At 34.7% G+C, this 24,785-nt stretch overlaps 1 protein-coding gene across 3 annotated transcripts in view; it reads right to left on the bottom strand.

Annotated features, from left to right (window-relative positions):
* Nucleotides 1-24,785, bottom strand: part of NEBL (nebulette) — a 463,434-nt gene that overhangs the window by 40,924 nt on the left and 397,725 nt on the right. The window contains exons 13-22 of one of the 3 annotated variants that reach the window (XM_044679717.1): nt 21,596-21,706; nt 20,349-20,459; nt 15,658-15,768; nt 15,339-15,449; nt 13,197-13,301; nt 10,937-11,029; nt 6,962-7,054; nt 5,401-5,493; nt 2,375-2,467; nt 886-978 (exon numbers count right to left, since the gene is read on the bottom strand). The exons of the other annotated variants lie outside the window; for them this stretch is intronic. Coding sequence (XP_044535652.1) covers nt 886-978; nt 2,375-2,467; nt 5,401-5,493; nt 6,962-7,054; nt 10,937-11,029; nt 13,197-13,301; nt 15,339-15,449; nt 15,658-15,768; nt 20,349-20,459; nt 21,596-21,706 — 1,014 coding nt within the window. The remainder of the gene's footprint in view (nt 1-885; nt 979-2,374; nt 2,468-5,400; nt 5,494-6,961; nt 7,055-10,936; nt 11,030-13,196; nt 13,302-15,338; nt 15,450-15,657; nt 15,769-20,348; nt 20,460-21,595; nt 21,707-24,785) is intronic. 3 annotated transcript variants of the gene reach the window in all.

Here is a 24,785-nt window from a genome sequence, read left to right on the forward strand (position 1 = left end):
GTTTTCAGGTGATGCTGAATACATCATCTCAGAGTATTCCAGAGCATCCTAAATGGTACCCGTGATCTTTCAAAAGAGAATCTGAAAACACATGATGGAGTCAAGCCGAACGTATGTGTGTGTCTCAGAGTCTCAGCCTCTCTCTGCCTCTATCTCTTTCTTTCTTGGTCTCTCTCCATCTCTGTGTCTGTCTTGGTCCCTCTCCAACTGTCCCTCTTTCCCACACACATTCTTTCTCTTTTCACCTACACACTGGTCTTTCTTCTCCCACATATGCACATACATGTACTCTCACACAGAAACATACTTTTAAATACATGCACACACATTCTTACGTTGTACCTGTTTCTTTGAAGTTATATTTGCCTTATATGTAGGTATATTGTATTTATGACACATAAAATAAGAATCGAGGAGATATATTCAAAGGTCTCGTGTTTTAGTTCAATAAATTGACTAAGCTCTCATGGTTATGATCTCATCTACTTTATGAGTTTGAACCATGATGCCATTTCTTGACCTCTTGATTATTTCTTCTTGATACATATATCTATATGTGTATATATGAAGAAAAATAGAGCTTGTATACAAAGAAACATATGCAGGTATCCCACCTGTGTACTCAGACTGAACTCTGAAGGAATGGATTATAGATCTCATTTGGGGGCTCTTCAATTATCTAAGTTTTATCAATCTGTATAGACATACATACACAGGTGTATAATCCAAAACTCTTTAAACAACACAGTCTTATAAATTCAAAAATTATGAAAAATAAGTAGTAAGAGAAGATTGCTTAATCTTAGCTCTAAATCTGTGCTTACATCTAGGAAGACAGAAACAGTAAGTTAAAGAAAAAAAAAAAGATTTCAAAGCATCACTTGCCGAGCTTATATTTTCTTGATTCTTCTTGACTCTCTCCATCTCTGGAGTGATGCTTATGGCAGTAGCTCTGCCTAGTTGTCCCTTATAATGAACCTGTTATTTTATAGAACAAAAAAGAAGGTTCTGAAAATTAATTGAACCAATCCATGATCAAATAGCATTATTTGCTTTCATAGACAACTAAGGAAAGAAAAGTTAAAATAGGGAAGCAGCTGGTTGAGGCAGACACATACTCTTACAGTCAGAATCATAAATCATCATCTATTTGAATTATTCATTCCCACAGCAGTCTTTATATTATGCCCATATGTATGTGAAGGCACTCCTCATGTGCGCATGTCATGGCTAAGCTAAAAAGCATCCATATTTAATCACTAGAGGCTTTATTCTATAAGAATGTTCATATAACCATTTTTCCCTGAATGACAATTAAAGATACCTTTTGAGGTTATCACTATCTATAACAACCCTCTTTTGTAGTGAATTATAAGTAATTAACTTCAGAGGATGAACTTTGAAAAATATATGATTTTAAAAGAGCCCTGCCCCTGCATCATCCATAAAAAACAAGAGACTTTTTGAATACTTATAGCTATTCAATTTTTCATCTCCACTCCCTCTACTCCTTATCAAGAGGAAATGGGGGAAGTAGTATAAATCAATATAGGCTATGAAAAGAATATCTTTTTACAACTTTAGCTGTTAAAAAAGTATTTACTAATATGACATTTTTAAAAAATAATTTTCCAAATGGTTTTCAAAGAATCAAAGATTCCTGGAAAGATAATACATATCAAAATCTATGGATCAGAAGAGGAGAGTAGATATCAGTGACTTCAAATGGAATTCAAGAATATGAGGTATATTCATGGTTTATGCACATTAAAGGGAGTTAAAGGTGAAATTTTTTTAGTGATAACGGAGTCCCAGTACTATCTTCTCTCCTGAACAAAATGACTTTCCTTCACCCATAGAGAAAACTTGTGAGTCTCTATCTAATGTCCTGAGTCAAAGAAACTAAAATAGCTACATAATGGCAGTCCTTAGAAAGAAACAGATGCATATAAGTGGATTGCTTAGGCAAGAGAGGGGCAAGCTAGAGCTCTGAGATTAAGAAAACATGGTGGCAGCAGTGATTGCTCTTCGAGAAAGCGGCCAAACTTGGGTTGAGTTTGGGAGGGCAAGGAGGGCAGAGAATTAATATCAGTAGACATAAAGGCAACACCTAGGGATAGCCAAGTGTCCGATGATAAAATCACACATCAACCAGAGCAATGCAGAAACCTAACTTCCCTCTGTAGTTAGGCTTTTATGGCCATTTTCTCCAGCTATCCCTTTGGAGAAACACATAAAATAACTGAATGCAGATCACCCCCTTCCTGTTATATAACCCCATTAAACCCAATTCTTTCACTTAAATGAAACACATGAGACAACTGATAGAGGGGGTGGGAGGTGCTGGGGAGGAATATTTCTAGGAAGATCACACATTGCTGATGTTCTTCTGGTTTTCTTTAACTCTCTTCAGCTCTGGAGGGTCAGAAATGGGGGTGGCACATTGGATTTCTCCTCTGTATTTCACCTAGGTGGTGGATAAGGTATCAATGTTAGTAAATGTCTGAGAAACCATCAATTGTGATCATTGATACTATCATCTTCAGCCACAACAAAGCATGCAGATACATCATGCAAATAAGAGACTACATGTATATTTAGATGCATGTCTAGATAATATATAAAAATAATAGGTAACATTCATATATATGCCTTAAGATGTGCAAAGTGCTTTACAGATACAGAACTCATTAGATCTTCAGAAAAATTCTGAGAAACGAGTACTTTGGTTATCCCTCATCTTACAGATGAGGAAACTGAGGCTAAAAAAATTTAAGGACTTTTCCAAAAATACCTATTAAGTGTTTGAGGCAGGATTTGAACTCTGGTACTTTTAACTCCACATCCAGTGCATTAGCCACTGAGCCAAAGTGGAGAACAGTTAGTTGGTAAAGAAACGTTTATTAAGCATTTACTGTATGCCAGGCATTGCACAAAATACTGATATCTAGTATAGACATATATAGACATATGCAAGTAAAACTTACAATTTTTAAAACCTTTTTCCACCTGCCTTATATAAATTAGCTATCTCTAAAGTAGTTCCATTTATGTAGAACACATTTTTCAAACCATTTGTATCAGTGTATCTCTGGCCCATCTGCCATTTTAAACAACTATTGTTCTTTCATGAAAAAGATCCTTTTTTTGATAAATTCCTTTAAGATCATTAAGGAAAAGAATGCAAACGCTCTGAATAACTTTAATGAAAATGCAAGGCAGCACATTTTAAAGGCAATGTTTAAAAGGAAGGCATTGCAAGTCAAATGGAGATTACAAAAAAAAACAAAATAAGCTGGTACCAAAACCAAGATTCACAACTAGACAATTTTGAAAGTCTTTTACTTTTTTTTATTTCGTTTTTTTCTTATTTTCTTTTTCTAACTCAGCTCATCTGTTTCTGTTGTCTGTCTCTTGTTATCAAATGTCTATCTGTCTTAGTTCCATGTAAATCATGAAGGCAATTTTCCCTGACTCCAACTACTTCATTGAAATAGAATCCAGATAGATATGAGAGTAATACCTCTAACTCAGATGTCATTCACACCCCTATTATTTGGAGGGCAAAGGACACTGTATGTCCTTGATGCAGTCTCTGAGACAGAGGGGCAATATAATTTAGAAAGAACATTTCTCTGAAGATACAGTTGGAAGGAAAAAGTGCCATGGTATTTGGGTTTTTTTAAAGGCTAAGGGGGATGACAACTGCTCAAGTATTTGAGGAGCTACCATGTTGACATGAGATGCACATTATTTGACTTGGCCCCATAGAGCAGAACTATGAGTAACAGGTAGATATTATGAAGGAACAAATTGAAGTTGCATATAAAGAAAAAAATTTAACTATTTGATCCACCCAAAATTGGAAGGAGAAGCCTCAGGAGATGGCAAATTCTCTATCAATGGAGATATTCAAGGCAAAACTTGATAATCAGTTGTTGGGAATATTGTAGAAGGCATTCCTGACCAATTATGTGGTGAATTAAATGGTCTCTTGGGCAATTTCCAACTGTCAGATTCTGGGTTCAATGTTTTTATCTCCACTTTTTATGAAACTATTTATATAGTATTCCTATACCACTTTTGGGATTTGTGAATTCTAAAATTGTATTTGTCCTAAACGCTCCTCTTTCAAAATTCAAGTGGCACAGCCTAAGGTTATTATACTACATTTTTAAAGACCATGTTCAGATTATACAACTCCTCCATGATTCCATACCTTACTATCATATCATAATAATCATCATAATTATAGAAATAATAATTTAAGACAATAAACCATGATCTATTCAGGGTTGACAGTTTTCATTAAGTTTCTAAGTACCAAAACCTGAACTGCACAGCATTTTCCATATGTGAATGGTCCACAATTTTGCCTTCAAATTTGCTTCTTTTCCTATTGTCTACATGTATTCTCAGGGACTGCAGTCAATGTGAAAACTTGTTTTCCTTCTCTTCCAAAGAGGCTCAAAAACCAGTTCTACAAAAGACCTGGCAGCAATGATTCTCACCTTCTCCTTGATGTACTCCTTAAAAATGACTTATTTATATAGCACTTCATGGTTTGCAAAGCATTTTCCTCAGACAAGTTTTTGAGCAGGTGGTGGAAGTATTGTCATCTTCACTTTTCAGCAGGGAAACTGAGGCTCTGAGGGGTTTGAAATGGCTCATGATCACACAGCTATCAACTGCCTTTAAATGGGGTTTGAATCTGTACTTAATTCCAGATCCACCATTATTATACCATACAACTTCCAATCAAGAGGGATAGTATGTATCTTAAAATGCCAGGTTGATGGGCAATGGGAAGACCTGCCACAAATATGGGTACCACTTTGGGGTCTTCATTCCTCACCCTTGCCCCAGTTGGCCTAAATCCCATCCAGGATGCTGGGCTTCTTACAAAGCTTGGATAAGGGGGGAGTAACCAATTCTATTCCTTCCAAAAAGATGGAAGGCTTCGCTGGGCCCTTCCAAGCTCTACTTTACATACCTCTGGAACTATTATCTGATCTTCTGATGAACAAACCTAAAGCCTTGCCATATGCCCCTCTGCTACACCTTTAGCTTTGTAAACCTTTCCTTCAGCCTAGTAGCTGAAATTTCTAAGTTGTCTCCTCCATTCAAATGTGAGCTCTTCTAGAGTGAGGGTAGCCTCATTTTTCTTACTCATACTCACAATAGTTAGCACAGAGCTTGGTGCAGAGTAAGTACTTCACAAATATTTTATTTACTTATCCATTAATTCATATCTAGTTCAAATCCTCCAGGACATAAAAGAGAAAAAAGTAAGAACCAAAGTATTTAAAACTATTATAACCTAAACCATCAAAGTTGACGATATCATTTTAAAAATCTCTCTCTTTTTTTATTTTGAACAAAAAATCTCAGACCACTCACCAAGCTGAGATGCTCCTGGTTCCTTTTCACTCTCTCAATCTCAGGTGTCATGCAAACAGGGGTAGCTTTGTAATTTTGCTCTCTATAGTGAAGCTGAGAAACATGGTACAAGTCATTTAATTATGCAAAGTAAAAATATGATGACACATTAGTGAAGATAGAAGGAAAATGCATATTGGCTATGATTCATTAGTAAAATTCTCTTTGGGATTTTATAGTAAAATCTCATTAGCATTCTCCATCAGCTTAATGTTGCTAGTTGCTAGGCTTTTATTTGTCCTGGTACTCCCAATTTCTCCTTTTTTATTTCCACTCTATAAATTTCAGCTATCTATTAGTTAATTCTCTGGACCTCATCCTATCCATGATGACAAAAATTTAAAAAAAAAGATTTTCTCCCTTTCTAGAGCAATATCTAGCCAACTGTCATTTGTTATCTTCTTAATAATGCATTACTCCATCATCTACCAAAAACTTAGCAAGTACCTGCTAAAAGCAAAGAATCAAGACAGCACAGAAAATGTTCAAGTACAGCCTTGCCTCTTCCGTGAGGAGCCATTCCACTGGTACTGCCTCTCCTCTTTCTTAATTTATTCCTATTGCTTGCAAACTGCTCCCCCTCAACAACCCCATCCAGGGGTCTGTCATTATGGGGCTCTGCCTTGCCTCTTGGGTCGAGATAGTTTTACTCTATTGAAGAATCAAATTTAACCACATTTGGTACATTTTCATTGTCACACCAAAATAATCCAGGAAAAAAGGATGCTTAAGCACGCAGTAAAACATAAAATATCATGCTTTTGAAATTAGTATAGATTCTTTAATAAGGCAAAGAATAGTGATAATTAAAACCCCATTAAAATGAATTCCACGGAGAATCCTTAATGTTTCCTTAGGGTGGGATTTCGTTTCAGTGGCTTATTTGCTTTTTCACAGTTTTATTCAACAGGGGACTGAGGCTAATGTTTGGTCAAAACCCAAGTTCCCTGTAACATATGCTTTTACCCTGATGTCATTCACAATTCTTTCCTTCTGTAAATATAAACACACACCACACACACACACACACACACACACACACACACACACACACACACACACACACGCCAACTGAGGAATTTAACAAAGTTTCTAAATCTCTGATGTTTGAAACTGAGAAAAAAAAATGAACTAACAAATGAAGTAAAGGAACATTAAGGGCTACTTGATGACTGAACAAAAAAAACCTCCAATATTCATTGCTTCCCCTCCTCCTCTGCATACAAAGCACAAAGTACCCTCATTATAGAAAATGATTATTTCATGGATAGGAACTATTTATGTACAACCACAGTTTGTTTTAAAAAACACAAACTAACTAGAACAGTAAAGCATTACTTCAAAGGGCAATTCCAATGGAAAATATGTTGGCCCTTAATTCACATTAAATATTTTTAATGTACAAAGCTCTTGCCTTACAACAATCCTGTGAGAAGTATAGTAAAAGTATTATTATTCCCATTTTGCAGATGAGAGTTTAAAGACTCAGAAAGAAAAAATACTTATAGTAATGTGATCATACATTGCTGATGTTCTTCTGGTTTTCTTTAACTCTTTTTAGCTCTGGAAGGTCTGAAATGGTTGTTCCTTGCTTTATTTCTTCTTTATATTTCACCTGGTAATGAATAAAAAAATATAATATGAGGGGTTTTTGCCCCAGAACAATGTCTAACAAATGTTTCCAATTTTTCCTCCACTGTACTTGTATCATTAAAATCTTCATTATGATACACGACAAAAAAGTTCAAAAGTTTTAGTTTTTTGTTGATTCTAAAATTCCTTTCTCCATTTATTCAGTTGTTTGTTTGCTCACTTTTTTTGTTTGATTGTCTGTTTAAGGCTGGATCTACTTATGTCATCCTAGCTGGAAGGTGATGCAGTCACTAAAGGGCTTTATCTCAACACTGATCAACATGGAAACTTTAACTTCCTCCATTTTTCTAGTCTCCACCATTTTACCCTTCCTTGAGTACTCTGGTAGCCCTCTGTTCCTGGTCAATGATGCCAGAATTAATGAAGAGGTCCAACTGGCTTTAGCTAAATTGAAGTTTAGCATTACAAGGCCCAATCAATTGACTAGCCTCAGTCTCCCAGCAGCGTGTGCCATCATGCCTGGCAAAGCTTTCTTTTCTCAAGGAATAAGTGGATCTATGTGTGGTCTCCTACTGAATATTTTATGAATTTTATCAGAATGAATACGTAAAACAAGCATATTGTACTTGTCCTTAAAATCAATTCTATTCCCAAATTTTTGATGCATAGAAGCATTTTCAATTAGTCTGGTTTTTTCTATAATAGGTAGAGCTGTGAAAATATCCTTCCTTTTTATACCTTTTACAAAATATTGTCAATATCTATTTTTCCTATGGAAAAGTAAGCTTTAGAATCACTTCTTATTTTCTATAGAAAATTTTAAAAGTGTTTTTTTTATCATTTGCAGATATGGGAATAGCAGCAACCACAATGGGAGATGAGAGGATCAAAGTCAAATTGAATTAGTTATGAATTTACTTAAACCTTTTCCACTTGAGATATAGCATTCAGCATCAATATGAACCAGAACAAGGAAATGGAAAAAACTGATAGAACATCTAGAAAGAGAAAAAGAAAAGAAACGGCAGAACCATTTTTTAAAGCACCAACAACTGTTATGCTATATTCCTACTTAGAGAAAGGCAGGCCAAAAACTATAGAGGGAATAAGACTGCTTTTCTCACTTGGGCAAGTATATATTGACAGTAATAAAGACTCTGAAAGGTGCTTATAAGCCTGATTTCAACTCCTCTCAAGAAAACTTACTCCCTTCCAATAATTAACTTAATAATAATAATTGCCAGCAGTTTTATAGTACTTCCTATGTGTTAGCGATTGTGCGAAGCCCTTTAGAAATATTATTTCATTCCAATCTCACAATAACTCTGGGAGGTAGGTGATATTATTAATCCCATTTTATAGCTGAGGAAATTAAAGTAGAATTTAGGCATCTTGTCCAAGATCACATTCTAGTAAGATCTGAGGCATGATTTTAGTTCAGATCTTCCTGACAGATCCAGCCTTCTATCCACTGCAAAATTTAGATGCCTCTATTCAGAATGAGATTAAGGATATTGGAGACAAGAGTTATGCAAGAGATGAGAGGTTGCCTATAAAAGCATATAGTGACCTCAGTTGCCATCACATCATGTGGTATTTTAGTTATGTCTAACGCCCATGGAAGATGAAATAAGAGATAAAGTGAAAAAGAACAGGGACATTACATTTGTAACAAATTATGAGCTGGACTAGACAAAGGCATGTGGAAATTCACCAAAGATCGAAATCAAGCCAGCCCTTTTGAGATCACTGGAGATCATTTAAAATAATCAAGGCTGGAATTCAGGTCCTAAAATGGCTCTGGGGTGTTTTGGGGATAATGTACAATCTGCTACCTGTAGATTTAATATTATTAACAGGACCAAAATTAAGTCAAAAACCCAAGACAATAAGTTTTTAGAGGTTTGTAAAACCTGGTTAACTAGTCATAAAATTCATAGAATAATTCTTAAACAAGAAATCCTGGTTGTTTAAAAGGCTTACATCCCAGAGGTAGAAAATGTCAAGATCTTTCATATCTTGGCTTGACGACTTTTGTTAATCTTAAAAGGGCAACTTTTTGACTTGAATACTAAGCCAGAGTTTTAGGGATGAACTCACAGAAAAAGATATAGGACTGTTTACTCTATGTCACTGATATACATATATGTACATATATTTACATATAAATTAATATATATACAGATAGATAGGTAGATAGATATAGATATAGATATAGATATAGATATAGATATAGATATAGATAAAAGCATAAAAGATAATATTCCACTTGGTGTGGTTTTTCTTGGCTTATAAACCAAACACCATTCAATCATTTTGCATACTTGCTTCAGCAGCACATATATTAAAACAATCATTTTGGTTTTTCATTATGCTAATAAAAAACAGATATAATTTCTATACATACACATTAAGTTAATGCTGAAACTTGTCAGTTGTGAAAAGAGCTTACAATATTCTGACACGACATGAAGATGTGTACATTTTTAATATGCAGAGAGGCAACATAGTAGAGTAGAATGAGTTCTGGACTTGGAGTGAGGATAAGCCGAACTTTCCTTTTAAACCATCAAGGTTCAAAGACTAACAAGAGATGCCAAGCCAAGATATAATTCCCTAATATTGAAAGATCTCAACATTTTCTAACTCTGGGGTACAAACTTTTTCAACCATCAAGGTTCAAACCTCACCTCTGACACTTAACTTACCACACAGATGTAACCACTAGAGCCCTCTAGCATCTACTAGGTATTAGGTTTTGATCTGCATGCTTAATTTTTTTCATACATTGAATTCATTCATCTTTATGCTTATGAAATCAAGATCCTTCACCTATATTTTAAATATTTTAGTAAAAAAGTGACCTCATGCATTTTGTCTTTTCTCCTACAATGAGTTATTTTACTTATCCTCAGTCTCATGATCTAGCTCTCTCTCCTCATAAACTGGATGGAGGCCAATGACAAATCTGTGTTATATCAGACAAACAGGCTTTGACCATCGACAGTTTATGTGACTAAGCTATTTTCACTAAGTTATGACTGATCTGAGGAAGGACATGAACCCTGGTCTTCCTCATACCAAAGCTGGTCTTCTATCTACTATGCCACAATGCCTGAATGAAAACTGTTCATTGCTTTTTCTCTTGTGGGGAAAGACATGAGAAGTATTTCTAGAAGAAAGGAATGTCAAAGTTGCTGTTTTTCAGTCATTTTTCAGTTGGGTCTGATCTTTCTTAACTCCATTTGTGATTTTCTTTGCAAAGAAACTGGAGTGGTTTACTATTTCTTACTCAAAATCATTTTACAGATGAGGAAACTGAGGTAAATTGGTTAATTGATTTGCCCAGGGTTACATGGCTAGTAGGTGTCTGAGGGCAGATTTGAACTCAGACATCAGGCCTGGCATTTTCTCCACTGCACCACATAGCTGCCCAAATGTCACAGAAAAAGGAAGGAAATCTTTCTGTGATATCTAAGCCATAAGATAATACAATAAGTAAATGTCCAGGCCTTTAATTCATCCTTTCATTGGAAATTTTCTTTTCCCCTCCACATACAGTTGCATTGCTACTAAAATTCTTCCTTATGCTGCAAAAAAGTCAGTATAGCTAAAATTCTGTTCCGAAAGATGAAATCTCATGATAAATTTCATTACAGTGTTATTAAAATGATATTTCTTATGTACTATGAGATATCAGAATGAAACATTGCCTTAGGGTCACAGGGAGCAAGGCTACATAGCTTTCATACAGAGTGCTCAACCTTTGAAATGTGATGAAAAAGCATAAATGAAGTATGGGATAATTTTTAAACCAATCTGTTTAGTAAACAACCTGAAGGCATTTATCTGGCTCATGTTTGCTTTTTTCAAAAAAGGATAATTGATTCTGCAGAGAACTTACTGAACTAATATTCTGCTGATTTTTCTTGACTCGTTCAATCTCGGGGGTCTCTTTTACAGCTGTGCCAGCTCCTACTCCTTTCTTATAAAACACCTTTATTATAAGGGAAGAAAAAATAACTATCAACCTATTAAGATTTCAAGTCATTCAACCAATTTTCCTCAAAGAACGCAGTGTGAATAGAGTTTCAACTTAGGAAGCTAAACACAATTTTATTTTCCTAAATCAATTAAATCATCTATTATCTTGATAGAATTTTGTCTTTATTTCCATAGCCCTCCCTTCTAGCCTTCTTAGTAGATTCACAGATAAACTGGTACATCAGTCTATCACTTAAGTACTATTAAAGCATGACTCAGTGCCTATTTGGAACGGATTCTCTCTAATAATATAAAAAGTCAAGTCAGGACTTTTCCCAGAGTGGGCATGAGAGTGAAAGGAGCAGAACCAGGAGAAGCTTATACACAGAGACTAATACACTGCGGTTCAACCAAATGTAATGGATTTCTCTACTAGCAGCAATGCAAGGATCCAGGACAATTCTGAGGGACTTATGAGAAAGATGCTATCCACATCCAGAGAAAGAACTGTGGGAGCAGAAACGCAGAATAAAAACAACTGTTGATCACATGGGTCTATAGGGATATGATTGGGGATGTAGACTCTAAATGATCACCCCAGTGCAAATATCAATAATATGGAAATAGGTCTTGATCAATGACACACGTAAAGCCCACGGGAACTGCACATCAGCTACAGGTGGAGGATGGCAGGGTAAGAACGTGAATCTTGTAACCATGGAAAAATATTCTAAATTAATTAATTAAACCAAAGAGTTGGCATATTTGTAAATATACCTGGAGGAAATCAAAACCTATTTCATAAAAACTCACCAAATTATAAATCATTTTTCCTGAAATTCCATCCAGCTCAAATCAGTTTTCATTCCCTAGTTCAACAGCTGCTTCAGGGTATATGTTGTAAAAGTGAAATTTGGGAAATGCCATCTAAAAGTGTATATATTTCTATGGACATGGGAAATATATATTATTATATCAGCTTTTATCATTTTTAATATTTATAATGTGGATAGCAAAATCATTCCCCTTTGAGACATATTTGAGATTTCAGAGCAGTACAAAGGGAAGATTTTAAATGCAGTAGAAGTTTCCTCTGGAAGTCAGAAATTCTCCATGTGACAGAGGCTAGTTCAAGGCTCAGATACTGCCCCTTTCTTTCTCCTCTCAGAGTTCTCATATGCAGCAAGGATTGTAATTGAGCTCTGCCTAGATTGCCTCTAAAAAGGTAGCATGCAAGCACTTTGAGCAAACCACATATGAACAAACCATATATGAGCAATTAGTATTTTCCTGTGCACATATATATGAGTGCACCAGAATATGGGAATTTGTCAATTGACTGGAAAGCAGAAAGTACTTCAGAAGTTCTTGAAATTAATACTAAATGATGTTGGGTATTTGCTTAACTGAATAACTTTAGAATCAACAAAATGTTAAGGTCTGAAAGGTCCGTCAGAGATCCAGTCCAAAGCCTTCATTTCACCAGTGAGGAAACTGATGCTTGGAAAAATTGATTACTTCATTTCTACTACCACAGGTAACAGTTGTTGTTTTAAGGAATAAATGTATTCTCTCTGTCCCACCTTATTTTGTTCTGTAGCAATATCATCGGTAACTTATGGCTCATCCTATTGTAACATGTTAAAATCTCATCAGTAGGCAGTACTGCCTGACCATGATCCAGTGAGCACTGGAAGCCCAGGAGCAATAACTGTTGCCATATGTTTAATAGACATCTAAAATTTTCATATTTATGTCATTGCCGAGTAGCCCCTTGTAACCTAGTTTCACCTAATGTCATATTGTTTGCTAGATTGTTTTACAGCACTGAGGGAATTTGTGTAGAACAAGAGTTTCTTTCTTTTGTGTGTGTGTGTGTGTGTGTGTGTGTGTGTATCTTGAGCCTTTCTGATAATTGTGGGGAAATATATGGACCCTTCTCTGAATATTTTAAAATAAATGAATGAAATGCTTTGTGTCAGTTAGAAGTTAATGATTTTTTTATCATCAACAACCCCCTGGAATCTATTCATGGGGTCATCTATGTACCCATGGTGACAAACCCCTGCTACAAAAAAAGGAATTTGCTTGGAAAATTAAACATATTAATAAATAATAAGAGATCAAAGGGTAAAAATGGACCTTCCTTGTTAAAAGTAAAAAAGGAACTTTCTGCTTACCATGCTGATATTTTTCTGGGCTGTCTTGATTCTCTGTATTTCAGGAGTATCTGCCACTGATGAATAGCTAGTCAACATCTTCACTGATTCATTTTTGTATTTTTTCTTTTGTTGAAAAAAATGGAAACATTTAAATTAATATGAAGTTGACTTTTCCCAGCTCTACTTTGTTATGTGATCTTTATAACCCAAAGTAGCTCTTGACATGAAATAAAATAAAGTCTTTATGATCAGTCTCATTCTTACTCTGCAAAAAGTCTTACTGGTTAGATTGCTGGGAAGAAACGTCTGTGAGGGGGAGGGGTCTCTGCATTTACTCCCTTAGTTTGTATCTAACCTTTTTAGTATAATTCTTCTCCTTTATTCCCAAACCTCAAATCACAAGCAATGGGATCTTCTCTCAGCCCTAGCTATCACCATAGATAATTTAGATATGATGCTAGAAAAATGACATAATCTTGTTCCATGATGTCCTCTCCCTTAAAGTTGTTATTGGTTTTTTTATCTTACCTTCCATCTTTGAATCCATAATGTGTATTGGTTCCAAGGCAGAAGAACAATAAGGGCTAAGCAATAGAGATTAAGTGACTTTCCCAGGGTCACACATCTAGGAAGGGTCTGAGGCCAAATTTAAACCCAGGACCTCCTATCTCTAGGCCTGGCTCCCAAACTACTGAAATACCTAGCTGCTCTCTCCCTTAATGTTTATGAGAAGATGGCTTTTAAGAGAAGATAGATATTTAAAGGTAAAATATTTTGTACACCTCAGGAATTTTACCAGGTCCCTTCATTCCTTGATCCATTTTAAAGAGAGAGCTTTCAGGTGTTGCTAACAAAAGATAACAATGTTAGCATTAATATTAGAGTGCTATAGAGAACAATTTAAAGGAGTCAAAGAGACAAGACAAGTTTTAGAAAGAACTAGGCCAACAGGAATGAGTAAAATTGAACAGAAGATGTGTTCATCATTTAAATTATTTCAGCTATCTAGAATGTCTTGCTCTGACTGAACCTCTTTAAGGCAAGGTACCATTGTGGATGGATTATAACAAAATAAATTTTGTTTAAGTAAATACAGTTAAATAAAAAAACAGAAATCTGGCACAACTCAGCATTATCTTGAGGTGGTAACTTTTCTCTGCAAATTTCAAAATGTATACTTTACAATGACTTCATCTCTGCAAATGAGAGTAGAGTCAACTGTTATTTTTCATGTGCAAAAATAATTCACTACAGGTTACTCATATTCATAAACCTTGGGGATTAGCAGAGCCCCATACCTGTGCCCACCTAATGGGTAAAGAAGTGATTCTCTCTCTCTCTGGACACAGTTCCCTTTGGTTTCAGAAACTAAAACTGGAACTTCTATGGATAATTAGTTTAGTTATTCCTTCTATTAAAAACTGGTAATTTAGCTATTGAAAATAAGTCACCTCTTCTGGGCTAACAGAAAGGGACTCTATTTCTACTCCCCTAACATTCTCAGGTAGATTATATACAACAGCAAGTTTTTTGCTACAGATATAGCCACAAACCAAATGAGTTATTATCTTATTATCCATAATCATGACCCTTAATGAAAGTAAAACAAAATGTCCCCTTCCCAGAAAATAAATAAATGCACTAGTGCTAGCACCATGTAAATTTAAAAACAAAAGCACAGAAACACTGCAAAGGGATCAAATTTTAAAAACTGGGGCTCCATCATTTAGTCTTAATTCAATTTCTCCTATTTAACTTGTCCTGCAATGATTGGAAATGAGAATAATTGGTAGAGTGGTAGAGTGCAAAGGACCAAAGCTCAAATTCCCATTTCTCTTACTATCTGTGGGATTTTGCATAAATCATCAAACCTTTCCAGGCCATAGGTCCTAATCAATAAAATGAAAAACTTGGACTCCATGGCCTCTAAGGTCCGTTCTGGCCTTTGGTCCTAAGACCTGTTTATGGCAAGGTAATATATTAATGCAAGCAACTGCAAGTTGTCTTTATAGCCTTTTGTCCAATTATGGAACAATCATTGTTCATAAAGTAGAATTCCTGGTATGTATTTGGAAAAGGGGTGTGAGTAGGAACACACAGAGAGAGAAGATGTAGAACATGTAGTAATTATAGTAATCAATACATTCACTCTTGCCCAACCTGACTGTAGATTTCAGATGCTCTCTTGGCTCGAAGCATATCAGGGATATCCATGCTCACTTGCATTCCTTTCCCTTTAATTTCATTTTCCAGGTCTCTCTTGTATTCTTTCTAAGAGGTCAGAAGAGAGTTTTAAGATTTTGGCTTAGTATCCTTTTAAAACTATTATAATGTATGCATTTGTTTCTTATTCATATCTTTAATACCATATAAACTATAGAAATAGATCCAAAGGCAAGATTTCCTATTTTACTGCAAACAACAGATAGAATTATTCAGTTTCCAAAATTGCTCTTTTTCCTTTATTTTCTCCACTTACCTGGCTTGCCATTTCAGATGCTTTCTTAGCCCGTTGGATATCAAGAGTATCTATGCCCACCTGCATTCCTTTCCCTTTAATTTCTGTCTCCAGATCTCGTTTATATTCTTTCTGTAAATAAGAAAATATGTAAAGTTTACCTCTATAAAAACTTTTAATTTGCTGTTCAATTAGGAAAATTATATATATATATATGCATATATATATAGTCACATTTTATTTAAGCATCATAACCATATTAACACCATGATGCACAAACAGAAAAGATTTAATATAAAATGGTATAACATGGCTCCTCTTTCTCCTTTGTTATTCCCTGTGTTCTAATCACTAACTATATTCTATCAGTTCTTCTTTCAAAATTAAATGAACATTTCAGTTCAATCCACCCAATATTTATTAAGCACTTGCAAGGCTCAAGGTACCATCTCTTGACTTCATCTCTTCATTCTCATTCACAGTGCTACCATTTCAATACCTCACAGTAGGACCACCACAGCCTCTAACTGGTCTTTCTTCTTCCCTTCTCTCCCCACTCTAAATCCATCCTTGTCCATACTGTGATAAGATTCATTCCTGTTCAAAAAACACTAATTTCATCACACATTTAGATACTCAAAAAATTTTACAACCTCCTGCTGACCATATAGGCAAAGCTTTGCTGTAACTCATCCTATATTCCAGGTTTTTCCAGACCTATCTTTTTGATGGAATGGGAGTAGAGGAAGAGATATGGAGTATGACCCTTTTTAAAATATGGGTTTTTACAATATACCAACCCTTTTTAAATGCACAGACAATTTTCTATTAAAATCTGAAAATATGATCATTTTATTCATCTCTATTTAGAATATTGTCTCAACTGATTAGGAGGTCTTCCTGGGGATGAAGAAAAGAGAAAAGTATAGGAAGCACTTAGCCAAGCTCTCACAATATTTCTGTCTAAAGAACCTCAAAACAACATCTCAAGTCAAAATCTATTGTGACAGAGCCAACAGAAGTTCAGAGTGAACCATTCTTCCATAGAAAGACAACACAGAAGGTCGGAAAGAGAGATCTGTAATATGGGGGGAGGCTTCCTAATTAGGACTTTGGATTCTGGTGAGATGTGCTTTCGGATTCACATTTGCAGTCTGGAGACATTAGGATTAAACTCAGAGTATTTGTAGTTAGGCAGTACTTTATATCTCTTTATCTATATTTTTCCACTTTCACTCTTTCCACCTCTTTGTAAATAAAGCTGTTTAAAGTCATTTTGACTTAAGCTGTAATATTTTTAAATTCGGCAACCACAATATTATTTTAGAATTCTCATATTTAGCATAAAACCTAAATTTAAATTCTTACAAAATGATACATATATTTTTATGAACTTTCTCATTATTAGAGCTTTTATAAGGACTCTATATAGAAAGAAGGTACAGAGTGAGGTGATTATGTTGCAACAATATTTTTTAAAATGGGTTGGTGAAAGAAAGGGATGCATTGAAAAAATGGAGAAGAGAGAGGGAGAAAAATGAGGAACATTGTTTTACATCAAAGAGGCATGTAAGAAAGATCTTTTACAGTGGATGGGAAAATGGTAGAGGGAAGGTGATGCTTGAATCTCAGAAACATCTTAATTGTTTCCAAAATGGAGTGGGAGAGAGGAATGTACACGTGAGCACACACACACACACACACACACACACAGAGTTGGTTAAATAAAATGTTGGTGAAGCTTTGGCGTGCATGCCAGAGTGGGCTGCTCTCTTTCTCCTCTCCATTGTGTCCAAAGAAATTTTTCATATCACCCAGCCCTCTAACCAGCCCACTGGGAGCTCTTCCTCTCTCCCCTGTCTGGAGTAAGTAGGCAGTTCACATGCAGCATGAGGATTATAGTTTAGGCATTCAGTCTCTAAAAGGTTCATCATCACTGCAATAGGGAAAGTAGGAGGAGGGGGACAAGAGAAAGGGACACGGTAATAAGAGTAAGTGCTGGAAAAAAGAAGGCAGTAGTCTAAAGCAAAAGAGACTTTAGAGACAGGATAGAATAAACAGAAGAAAAGAGGAGGTAGAAAAGTCTATCTATATCAATCATTATAACTGAATATGAATGGAATTAACTAACTCATAAGACAGAAGTAAATACTAGAATGGATTAGAAACAAGAATACAACAATAAGCATTTTACGAGAAACACAGTTGAAACAAAGACACACAGAGCTGAAATAAGGATCTAGAACAGAATATACATAATGCATTAGCTGAAGGAAAAAAGGCAAGGGTAGTAATCATGATCTCAGACAAAGCAAAAGCAAAATTAGGTCTAATTAAAAGAGACAAATAGGAAAAATACATCTTGCTAAAAAGAACCAGAGACAATAAATTATATCAATATTAAATCTATGTGAACCAAATATAATAGCATGCAAATTCTTAAAGGAATAGTCAAATGAATTATAGAAGGAAACAGACAATAAAGAAATTCTAGTGGGGAACATCAACCTTCCCCATCAGAGCTATATAAATCTAATCATAAAATAAATAGGAAAGAAGTCAAGGAGAAGAATACAATCTTAGAAAAGTTAGATCTGATAGACTACCATTGAAGAAAAGTGAATGGAAATAGAAAGGAGTATACATTTTCTTAATTGTACATGGCACTGTCACAAAAATTATCCATGTATTATGGCATAATAATCTCCCAACCAAATGAAGAAAAGTAAAAAACTAAATATACCCTTTTCAGATAATATTGCAATGAAAATTCAATTTCATTAAAAGCTGTGGAAGTATAGATTAAAAGCTGAATTGATGCAAAAATTCTAGAAACAATAATTTTTATTCAAAAGAATAGTAATTATGACACAACATTTTAAAATTTGTGGGATACAGCCAAAGCAGTACTTAGGAGAAATGTATGTCTCTAAATGTGTTTCTCAGTAAAAGAGAAAAAGAACAGATTAATAAATTGAGCATGCAAGTAAAAAAGACAAAAAGAACAAGTTAAAAATCCTCAATTAAATACCAAAATGGAAATCCTATAAATCAAATGAGGAAGTAATTAAAATGAATTTTTTTAAAAAGTGAACAAAGGGGTCAGCTGGGTAGCTCAGTGGATTGAGAGTCAGGCCTAGAGATGGGAGGTCCTAGGTTCAAATCCAACCTCAGACCCTTCCCAGCTGGGTGACCCTGGGCAAGTCACTTGACCCCCATTGCCCACCCTTACCACTCTTCCACCTATGAGCCAATACACAGAAGTTAAGGGTTAAAAAAAAGTGAACGAAGAAGTAAAACTAGGAACTGGTTTTATGAGAAAATGATTCAGACATAAAGGGCAATATCATAAGTAAACTAGAGGATCATGGGAAAATGGACCTGTCAGGTCTATAAATAATGGAAGAATTTATAACAAAACAAGTTATAGAAAATAATGCAAAGTAAAAAAGATAATTTTGATTACATGAAATTAAACAGGGTTTGCACAAACAAAATTAATACAGAAAAAATTAGAAGGCAAACAGGTAAATGGGAAATTTTTGCAATAAATTTCCTAATAGACTACTCTCTTCTCAAATATATAGGGAAATGAACTAAATTTACATAAAATAAAAGCTATTTTCCTGATGATAAATGATCAAAAAACAGGCAGTTTTCAGAAGAAAAAAAATCAAAACTATCAATAGTCATATGGAAAAATGCTCTCAATCATTACTCATTAGAAAAATGTAAATTAAAACAACTCTGAGAAACTATCAGATTGGTGAAAATGACAAGTGCTGGGGGGCTGAAGGGACATGGAAAAATTAGGATACTAATGAACTGTTGGTGGAGTTATGAACTAGTCTAACTATTCAGGAGAATAATTTGGAACTACGCCCAAACTATGAATCCATACCATTTGACCCAGCAATACTGCTTCTAGGCTATATCCCAAAGAGATAAAAAAAAACTGGAAAAGTATCTATTTGTACAAAAGTATTCATGGCAGCAATTTTGTGATAGCAAAGAATTAGAAATCAAGCAGATGCCCATCAATTGGGGAACGGTTGAACAGGTTCTGGTATGTGACAGTGATGAAATCCTATTGTGCTATAATAAACAATGAGCAGGATGGTTTCAGAGAAACCTGGAAGACTTGTGGAAACTCATGTAAAGTGAACTAGAGCCAGGAGAACATTATACACAGTGACAGCAGTAATGAAAGGATGATCAACTATGAAAGGCTTAGCTACTCTGATCAAAAAAATGAACCAAGACGATTTCAAAAAATCGATAATGAAAAGTGTCCAATGAGATACCTGATGAAGTTTGAGCACATGAAGTACTGATTTTACTTTCTTTATTCTTATTGTATTATTTTGTTTGTGTTTTCTTTTTCAACATGACTAATACAGAATTAGGTCTGGCATAACCCCACATATGTAATCCAAACCAAAGTGCTTACCTTCTCAAGAAGGAGAGAAAGAGGAGAGGAGAGGTAGGAGGGAGAGAAAAAAAATTTGAAATCAAAATTTTAAAAAGTGTTGTTAAAATATTAATTTTAACATAATTGGGAAATATTTAATAAAATTAATTAGTTAAAATAATTTTTTAAAGCTCATTGGAAAAGTTTGGGGAATTCTACCCTTTGGAAAGCCAGGCACTAAACATAAAATTTTTAGTCCAAAAAGATAAGCTCCAAAGTCATAATTTTTCTCTATACTAACCTGGCTTGAGATTTCAGAAGCTTTTTTGGCTCGTTGTATGTCAAGGGCATCTGTGCCAATTTGCATTCCTCTCCCTTTAATTTCAGTTTCCAGATCTTTCTTGTACTCCTTCTGTGGAGGAATAACATTTTTAACACTCAGATAACATTTATATCATGCATATCTCAGGAATAGAACCATCTTGGAAATTTAGAAAAATAATCTTTTTTTTTTAACCACACAATTCATCTACATCATGAATGAGGACAGCAAATCTTCAAAACTCTTTGGAATGTACCACTATCATGTAGATAAAGGAGAAGTTATTTGCCAATGCCAGGACATAATTTTCTTATGTACAAGAGCAGTCACACCCTTTATCCCCAACAAGGCCAGGGTAAACCCTCGCTCATCCCTGCCAGTGGGGCCAGAGTACCTTTGCTGCATCCAATAACACCAATTCAAAGGGTCTTGACCCCTATCCTGCACGCTTGAGGTAAAGCTTTTCACAATCTTCTCCCATCTGTTGCCCAGCTTCAGTTCTTTGCCCACTGTAATATTTCATGACTTAAAGTCATTCAGTGTTACAGAAGAGTGTTAATATTAATTTGATCTTTTATTTCAAAGGAAATTTTGGTAAGGTATTTATAAAAATGTCTTACTCTCCTCTTCCTATTCAATTCTGGGTAACAGAGCCTTTTAAACTTTTTTTCTGTATCATTGTCTGTGGATAAACTAAGGCCTGAGATAAAGAAAAGGGTAAAACAGGGATAAGGAACTATATAAAATGATCTATAAGAGACAGCACAGTATAGTGCAGACATGTCAAACATGGGCTTAGTATGGCCTAACCCAGATTAAAATGTAATTGGGAAATATCAAAGAAAATAAATATAAATACAATAAAACATAGTTTTAATAGGAGGCTTTCCAAGTCAGTATGTGCCCCACAGACATCCTTATGTACACCTACTTTCATTTGAGTTTGACAACTGTGGTATGTTACATCATATATTACACGTGGAGTTAAAAAGACCTGGGTTCAAACTCTGCCTTTGATGCATACTCATTTAATATCATTGGCTCCACCAAGACCGTTGTATCAGAAAATTTTATTCTGTATTTTGGTAGCATAATTATGGCTACGGAAATTATACTGCATTTAAATTATCTTCCACTCTAAAACATCAGTTGCTATGGGAAACATTTCAACAAGTTCAAATAAAGAACTAAAAATGGAAACATTTAGTGATTTTTGGTATACAAACCTCACTCGCCATTTCTGATGCCCTTTTTGCTCTCTGAATGTCAGGGATCTCTGAACTAAGTTCCATTCCTTTCCCTTTTATTTCATTTTCCAAGTCCTTTCTATATTCTTTCTGTAGGAGAAGAATATCCAATTTCAAGACAGGGAATATCATTGTAAATCATGGAATACTTTAAGCTTTTTTGATGGTACACTATGAGAAGAAAAATGTGGAAGAGTAATTTCGGCTGATGAGTGTTAATGTTCCTTATTTCATTCTTGGGATGCATTTTCCAATCTAATCAAGTTCAGAAGACCTTCCAATTCTGTCAATCTTTATCCTTTCATCTTTCTCCCAATTTTTTATATACTATAGTCAGTGACAAAAAAGGATGTCCCCATTTTAAAAGGTACGTGAAATCTTAGAAAGATATGCCTCTTATTAATTATTTGAACTGTTTCTTTGAAAACTCTATAAAATATGAATCACCTGAATTACATAGTCAAAAAGAATGAAAAATTACCAATCAAAATATGTAATGTATCCCAAGTTTTTTAAAAATAAAGTATGGATTCATTTTAGCCACCAAATCTTTCTTTCTTCTTTGAAAAATATAATTTTTCCTACACACTGATTTATAGACTGATGTTAAAACTCTTAAAATACCTTCATTCTGTTTAAGTGAGATTATTTTTACAAACAAAAATGGACATCAAAAAAGTTTAACATTTTTGCAATCCACTTTAGAAAAAATAAAATTTGACCTCAATTCAACTTCAATAATATCAGTGTTGTAAAATACTAACTTCTCAAATGCAAGTGAAGACTTCTTTTAATGATCAGAATCTATGTGCTATTTAAGTGAAGGACTCGTTTTTACCTTAGTCTCATCTTCAAGTTAATGTAGTCAGATATTAGCTGCTATTCAACTTACCTAATATCCTGACAGATATTACATTCCTTAGCTTGTATTAATTTGTTTTTCTGTGAAGGAGCCAGAGTAATCAATAACAGCAATGTTATTTTAGACCTAAGTGTCAACACTTTGAAAGAGCTTTCACTTCCTTTTCACTAAATAACTAAGATTTCCTTTATGGAAAAAAAAAACTAAAAGCTTTGTAATTTATTTAAAAGACCACTTTAATATTTTAACTTTATGAATTTTTTCATGAAATTCTCACATAAAATAAATGGAAATTTGAAGGAATAGATAATATTTAAAGTCATATGGCTAAAATCAGATTCACCTAATTAGGGTATAGATGTATCTTTGGTTATTCAAAGCTATACCCCAGGGTCCAAGCTCCAATACATCTGAATAAACTGGAAAGGGTTCAGATAAAGGCCTAAAAAATCACTTAACATCCAAGAATCAGCTTAGATTAGGTTGGAAAGGCTCATCACCAAAAGGTTAGCCACCAAGTACTGCTGCTGCCAACTTAGCAACTCACAAAGAATCAGAAAGGAATTATAATCATCACTGAATCAGAGAGTCTGACCCACACAGTCAGAATGTGGGTTGGTTTGGGGAGAGGAAAGGATATATAGAATGTGTGACTTTCAAGTCATTTGGGAGTGTTATGCAGGAGCTCAACAATTCATAGGATTTTATTCCATACATTTTTTCAATGAGCCCTACTTTAGAATTTCAACAAAGTAAACTTCCCTAGCATCCTTGACCTCTTTTTACTTTCTAGCTCTGAGACCCAACCTTCCCTTGATGAAACCTTATCCACCTACCTTGTGCAGTCATATGGCTTCAACTATCACATTTCTTATGGCTCACTTATATATCTTTAGCCTCAACCTCACCCTTGAGCTCCATTTTTATATTTTTGCCTACCTACTAGACAGCTCCACCTGCATTACACCTGCCAGCCCTTATATGTCCCAAACTGAACTAATCTTTTTCCCTTAAAAATTTGTTTCTTTTTTGCTTTCTCATTCTTCTGTAACTATCCATGGTCAAAACTTCAGCCATCAGGTTTTTGCTTCTCTCTTATCACCAATATCCAATCCAATAGAGAAGTCTTTGCTACTCTACCTGAACACTATTTAATGTATCCATCACTTTCTCTTCCCTTCCATTTCCACTAAAAAACAGTATTTGTTTCCTGGATTATTACAACAACTTTCTATTCAGGCTATCAACTCCTACTCTCAGGCTCTTCTAAACAATCCTATACTCCTCAGCCAGATTTCCTAATACCCAGCCCTAATTAAATAACTGTGCTCTTCAAAAAGCCATCAGTGAATGGCTGGTTAGCTGCAGCCTTATAAATATCCACCAAATGCATTAGCCTTGCATTCCAGGTTCTCTAAAATCTCTCCCCAACGTATTTTCCTACTTTTATTCTATCTCTATTTATTCAATTTCCCATACCTTTCATTCCAACAAAAGCAGACTATTAGATATTATCCCCCCAAAGCAACAATTAAACACCAAAATATTTTGCTCATGTTATCTTCTCTATAATCTCTCTACCTATTGAAATTTTATCCATGCTACAACATGTATTTTTTGAAAACCATAAAACTACCCCTCATTAAATTAAGCTAATAAGATGCTCCCTCCCTTGGATTCTCATAGCACTGTATTTAGACTTCTCTTATGCACTTAGAATACTCTGTTTCCTACTATTCTTATTGTTCAGTCGCTTTCAAATGTGTCTAACTCTTCCTGACTCCATTTGGGGTTTTCTTGGCAAAGATGCTGGTGTAGTTTGTCATTCCTTTTTCCAGCTCACTTTATAGATGAGGAAACTGAGGCAAACTGGCTTAAGCAATTTGCCCAGAGTCACACAGCTGGTAAGTATCTAAGGCTAGATCTGAACTCAGGAAAATGAGTCTTCCTGACTTCAGTTCCAGCACTCTGTTCATATTACCACCTATCTACCTAGCTGTTTTCTATTACATTTATTCAACTTCATGACCTATCTTTACTAGTATGTTTTATACTCTTCAATTTAAGTGAACTGAAAAAAATCTATTTGGGGTACATTATTTTATTCATCACTTATTATTATGGGAATATTGATTCAAAATTATAAAAATATTATGGGATGATTGTTAATACAGTAGACTTGGTAAGTTATACAACTAGAATAAAACTAAAAGACCATGAGAAAATTTTTTTAAATATTTACTCTGCCAAATGAAAAAGAGCTTAGGTTATTGCGAATTGTCAAGACAGATTTGATATCACCTTTTC

The sequence above is a fragment of the Gracilinanus agilis genome, chromosome 5, assembly GCF_016433145.1.
Source record: "Gracilinanus agilis isolate LMUSP501 chromosome 5, AgileGrace, whole genome shotgun sequence".
Taxonomy (NCBI): domain Eukaryota; kingdom Metazoa; phylum Chordata; class Mammalia; order Didelphimorphia; family Didelphidae; genus Gracilinanus; species Gracilinanus agilis.